The sequence below is a fragment of the Cariama cristata genome, unplaced genomic scaffold, assembly GCF_000690535.1.
Source record: "Cariama cristata isolate BGI_N322 unplaced genomic scaffold, ASM69053v1 Scaffold45233, whole genome shotgun sequence".
In the NCBI taxonomy this organism is placed as follows: Eukaryota; Metazoa; Chordata; class Aves; order Cariamiformes; family Cariamidae; genus Cariama; species Cariama cristata.
The window spans coordinates 1-6400 of NW_009610928.1; the positions used below are offsets into that span (position 1 = coordinate 1).

Sequence of the window (6400 nt, forward strand, 5' to 3'; positions counted from 1 at the left end):
TTGATCCCTTGCGGTCTCAATTTATCACACACGGCAATGGATATGCTGATGTAGGACTGCAGTGGAGACACAGGTATCGGGACTGGGGGGGTAACAAAACAGGGTTGGGGCGGCACCGCTCTACCACGATTATGCAGCTCTGACTACTGAAGATGCACATGATAAGTCAGACTGACCAAACAGAAACCTTCAGACAACCCTTTCCTCTATGGTTGCAACTTGGAGTGAGTTTGGAAAAAAGGCAGGGTACTAAGCATGGGTGACATCAACACGCACATCACAGCAGGCTGTGGTCCTGGACTTCTGGGGCTCTCGGTTCTGGTGGAGGTTCAAGCACCAGACAGGACTCCTCTTCAGCCAGTGAGGGAGTCTAGAGAGACTAGGCAGGAAGACATTTTGTGTGGAGTGAGCAGGGTGGAGCTTCTCTTGTCAGGAGTGGATGGATAAATTGTTCAATTGGCAGTGATAGCATGTGGAGAACACGTGACTTCAATCAAATGATAAGGAGTAATAAGAGTTGCAGAAAGCTCATGAGACCTGAGCATCAGCATAATGACAGTTAACTGGAGGGAAAAGATCCCTGAGAGCAAAGCAAAACTGAGTACCATAAATGAAGGTTTTGTATCTTCCTGGGCAGCTCTCAAACTGGTCTGACAAAATGACCTTGGAAGGAGAAATTGCGTTGATAGAGGCCCTTGTTAAACAGGCCTTCAGCTCTGGCACCGTTCCAGCAAGAACCTCTTGAGAGTTCAACTCGTTTGGGAAGCTGTTTCCTTCTACCTGAATGGTAGGGGAAAATAAGGCACTAGCCAAAAATTAATTAGGATTAAAAAAACCAAACCAAACCAATCTCCAGCAGTCAGGAGAAGATATCTAGATTTGGGGTTGGGTTGTTTATATATTTGGGGGGGTGGCGGTGGGTGGCTTTGGTTTGTTGTGGTTTTGTTTGGGTTTTTTTTGTTATTTTTTAAAAAGTATTATGATTCTAAGTTAATCATCACCATAAGGTGACAGCTTTTTACAGCCAGTCTTAATCTTCTACAGGCTAGGTTTTCTGTCTCAACTCTGCTTCCTCCCTAAGAACAGCTGTCAGCAGTATCCGTTGACATCATTACTAAAGAGTTCCACAAGTAATTAATCCCTAACTTAATGGCAGGCGTTACTAGTTTAAAACAAGCAATGAAGACAGAAGTAAAACTTGCACGCAGCAAAACTGTGCTTTAACCTATCCAACAGAATTTTAATACCCTGAGTGTCAAATGCCAATCCAAGACATTCTAGGAACAGATGGTTACATCCCTAATACAAAACAGTGCTAGTGCTGCCATTCTCTCTGGATGACAGGAAAAGTAGTCTTCATTTTCCCACTCTACAGGTAGTTTTTGTTGGCAAGAAACAGAGTGTGTCACTAGAAGACCACTACCTAAGGTCAAGGTATTATCAGCCTCATTACAAACAGATATTCCCAGCTTTACGTAAATAGAAAACATTTCCAAAGTATATATGGCTGTAAATCCGAGAATTCTGGGCTAAGTTAAGACCCCAAGCCAGAATCATTCATCATTTTGATATCAAGTTTATCATCCATGGGTTGCCATCATTCCCCAGGTGCGATCCAGTCTGTCATTGCTGAGGGTGCAGGCTAGGCTGTTAAATTCTCCGAGTCATAAATACTGCAAGCAAGAAAGTACCTACTACTCTCTTCAGATACTTGTTTCCTGATATCATGACCAATTCAGGCTGTCAAGTTTGTACTACAATGCAGCCTACTTATCATTGTGTCACTTCTCCTCTGTGTACGCAGTTAAAATATATCCCTTTCTTTTTGGATTTATACTCGTAGCTAAGTAGTCATTTGGTTATTTCGTATTTCAAAGCTATTCTCTGTCAGTCCCTCCAATTCACCAGTCATTTTGGTGGCTCAAGCTCAGTCCTCTGCAGTTCTGCAACAGCTTGCAGATGCTTAAGTGTTCATCCCAAATGCAAGTGCAGAAACTCCCGAATCTTTCCCCAGGAGTGTTCCTGTGCATGGGCATGCGCTTTGCTCTCTCCACCCCCCAGAACAGGCACCCCCAGAACACGATCCATAGCTACCTGACAAAATGGAGTAGAAGGAGGATCAATTCGGTGACCTGCTCCTGGATAACTCAAGAGTTCAAAGTTCTCTTTCCCATGCTGGCGTAGACGCCTGATTGCCAGCTCAGCATATAAGGAGCTCTTCCACATACGATCATCTTCCCCCACCACTAAGAGAAAGTGACCTTCTGCTTTTTCAATGGGGATCGTGCAAGGAGAATTAGCAGGATTCGTTGGGTCATCCAGAGCTTCAAAAATGTCAAATACACCAGCATCGGAAACACTGACCTTATTCATATCAAAACGCAGCCCAGGCAGAGTCATCTCACCATAATGGAGGTCTGCAACTGTGTTTGAACTACAGCCGGAGATACAGACGGCAGCCACTACTTCTGGCAGGAAGGTGATCATGGAGAGTGCTAATTCTGCCCCTTTCCCAGTCCCAATCACTCCAACTCCTGGCCCCTTCACCTTCGGGTAAGACAGGGGGTGGGGAAGAGAGGAAGAAAGGAATAAAGGAAGTATGCATTATAATGGGATTAGCCATTAAATGCCTTTGGAGTCGTGTTATTAAAAAAAAAAAAGTTAGGTTAATTATTGATGTGACCTGTTGGAAAGCTACAGCCTGGACCCAGCCTCCTCCCTCTGTTTAATGTCTTATTTTTCAGAGACAACAAGATCTGTCAAACCCCACAAAATAACACAGTCAGGCACAAGAAGTACCATCACTTGGACCTCACCTAGTCCCTACTGCATATTTTGATGGAAATATTTTCTCTTTTTCCCAAAACAGGTAGCAGGAAGTTCAAGCATGGTCTATTACTATCTAAGTCTCAGGCAAATAAAGTAACCTTACAAATGACATTTGAAGGGTTAGATAAGTAGTATTTAGTCTTGTCCTTTTCCAGCCTGGAAAGTAAAACTGAAAGCAACATCCCAAGTCACCAAATCCATTCCTTTGCAGACTATTGAGCAGTTTTGTATCATCCTCTCAAAGGAATTGCTTTCATTTTTAAAAAACCCATCTTTATCACCACTGCTCCTGTTTGGAGGATATTCCAGCACTTCACTGTTCTAATGATCAGGAATATTCTAGTTTCCAGCACAAATTTATTTAACAGACAGCTTGTGCTAGAAGAAATTCACTCTCCACAGTCATATGCGTAGCTGCCTATGCAGAACTTTTTCCATTATTGGGCCTAACCTGCCCAGCAGAAACTGATACTCCAAAAGAATCACCACCACCACCACCACCACTTGGGCATGACTGCCGAATCCTCCCTTGTCCTGAGAGATCTCTCATTACACTCACCTTTGGGTGACGCTGTAGGAATCTAGCTGCCTCCTCAAAGTACTCGAGTTTGAATTCTTTCATGACCTTAGGCAGATCTTCAAAGTCAAAATATGGCAGAGAAAGAGCAGCAAAACCACGGGTAGCCAGGAGACTGGATCTAAATTCAATCAAACCTCCTTCATCACCATACATGTCAATCACTCCTGGAAAAGGGCCATCCCCTGTATTAAAAAGAAGAGGTACAGAGGACAAGTTATCAAACAGGACATTAAAAACTATCTGGTGAAGAGCGAACAACAAAATAATAGAAAATGTCTTAAGCCTTCTATAATACTCATTACTTTTCCATTTGCATAGCAGAGATTAGAGAACCAGTGCTGTATCCCACTTTAGCTATTTCAAACTAAGAATAGGTCCTTACTTTCCTGTAAAAATATGTGAACAGTTAAACTACTTTTTTTTTTTTTTTAAACCCTGTTCTAAATGTATTTTTCAATGGTCTTAATCTCCCACCCTCAGAACAATCATACTCAAAATCAGCTATTTTCCCACGAAGAAGTCATACCTTAATTAGCAAAGTGCAAGCTCATTACCAATAAGGCAAGAGCACCGAGCCCTGCAAGTAAAATCTACAAAACTTATACAAACTCTGGAATAAGGTGCATTGAGCAAAGCACAGCAAAGAGACACCCACTGCTAGATGAAATCAACTGGACTTACTAGCTCTGTCTCAACATCAGCACTGTAACACTTGGCAGCAGAGCTGCTACTGCAGATGTGAAGAGACAGAGGGTAATACTGAGAGCTATATGGGTGCGGTTATGTGTGAGCGACTGCTACATAAACATGCATATACATGCCTACTATCAGTCCCACAAAACTACAGAAATAATCAGAACCACAATATTAAATGAGCATGCCTTTGCAGCCAAGGTCATATTGTGATATTACTGTATGCTGTGCCAGCAGATCTTGGGCTAAAAGGCTAAGGGTACCACCTCTTGGAACTATGAAGACCCCAGGCAGGCAATTTCTATTTTTACTTTTTTTTTTTTTTCCTGGCCACCAGATGTCACCACTGACGTACTCGGATCCACCTCCCAACAGCTATCTCGGCAGAAAAAGTACCTGCTTGTGCAAAAGCGCATGGACTCGCTGACATTACCCATATCCGATAAAGAAAAGACCCCTGTGGCATTTCAAGGTGTTTGAGAAAAGGAAGTTTTGGACAAGACATGCTAGATGGTGGAACCCTCCTAACTTAAAGGACTAGGAAGTCAGAAAAGGACTGAAACATGCTTTTGGGTTCTTTTTCTTTCAGTTCTGAATTTTTTTGTAGAAGTTCAATATTCTACTTGAGAGAAAATATGTCTGGATAAATTTATCATAATGCCATGATCAACAGTAACCTTTAGTTAACAACAGTTAGCCTAGAGGGCTAGGGGGGGGAAAAAAAGTATTCCTTCATTTATCACCCCTACCTGGAAAGCTTTCTAGCACGAACATGTGATCAGAACACAGTGAAGCATGAACGTGTTTCTCTCTCATGAAGACAACCTTTAACTTACACAAGGATCCTGGGCTGCCTACCTGAGTGCCTACACATGCCCAAGTAGACAGTTTCTGCACAGTTCACTGAAAAGCAGGATAAAACAGGCTAGAGAACTTTACTACCGCTTCAAAACAAACAAACCCCACCACCACCTGTACCTCTTGAGCCTGAATTGAGAAATCTCCTTCATATTAAAATTACAGCGTCATCTCACTTTTACTAAGAACAGTTCACATTTAAGATTCCTATCTTAATAATTTTAACATTTTTCCACCCCTGGAGCAAAGAAAGGTATGGTAGTAATGCTGTAACTGGATCCTCCACCAAGAAGGATGCCAGTATCATTTAAGCAATGATTCCAGACTTTTCCACACTATTACAACACCAGACTTTGTAAAGGGAAAAATGCAGTTCCGTCTTGCAGATCTCTGGATTCCCACCGAGTTCAGCAGAAATCCAGCTCATCCTCTAAGCCAGGATATATCAAAACAACCATGTCTCAGTGATGGAAAATCCAGAATGCTGACTAAACATTTGATCCAAAATTCAAAGTTCAATCTCTGTTGTTGTTTTTTCTTCAGTGGACTTTGGGTCCATATCTAAATGGATAAAAAGATTATTGGTTTGGAAATCATTCACTGAAAATACTTAAATCCCTAATAACTTACAGGATTTGCTGAACCAAGTTGTTAGAGGTAATATGGAAGGCAGTTCTAGTAGCACAACACTCAGGGAAGTACAAGACGTTTAAATCATGGCCCAAGCGTACAAACACCATCACCAGTGTAAGGTTTCATTTTCCAACACCACTAGCAGCCCATCAGAATATCACACCTCATAAAGCACAACCATCCCACAAGCAGAACAGGTAGAACTTGCTCAGAAATCAGTTTTGCCTTTACACCACAGAACAACTGAAGCAACTCAACTATTAACTTAGCTTTCACTCTGGTGTAAGACAGCTGGAATACCTATATTTTCTAGAACTTCTTCCGCTGCTCGGCTTACTGGCACGTGCTTCACAGGGAAGAAAAATGCCTTTTCGGCTTGGTCCTGCTCAGAGTAAAAATCCTTGGGAGATTTAGCACAGGCTCACATGATGAAGCATATCAGCTTTTCTGAAAGGTACAGCTTCTGGTAGTCCAGAGCAAACATCAAGCCTACTGAAAAATTGCAGACTGAGAGCAGCGACACGGTAAACTCTACAACCCCTATTCTCATTTAGCTTCTGCTTGTCTCACAAGAGCCACCTGCCCACAAGGACCTGGCAGCATGGCCACGCACAAGCGGGCCCTTCTCTCCGCAAGATTTCAAGCGAAAAAAAAGACGGCCACTTGTCTGCAAGGCAGCGCTCACACACACTATGGAATGTGGATTTCCTGGGTGGTACACTTTGTACGTTTTCCTTTTAAAAGAGACTTTCGTTGCTCTGGTCAGAGAAGCCGGGGGGTCCCGCCGGCCCCAGGGCAAAGGTCTCC

General features: G+C 42.7%; 1 protein-coding gene across 1 annotated transcript; it reads right to left on the reverse strand.

Annotated features, from left to right (window-relative positions):
- Positions 1-1833: 1833 nt before the first annotated feature.
- Positions 1834-4539, reverse strand: LOC104159991 (acyl-coenzyme A thioesterase 2, mitochondrial-like). Its single transcript, XM_009698038.1, has 3 exons — positions 4458-4539; positions 3389-3591; positions 1834-2547 (listed from the first exon to the last, which is right to left on the reverse strand). Exons 1-3 carry the CDS (start codon positions 4537-4539, stop codon positions 1972-1974), a joined length of 861 nt encoding a protein of 286 aa, XP_009696340.1. The 3' UTR covers positions 1834-1971.
- Positions 4540-6400: the final 1861 nt, after the last annotated feature.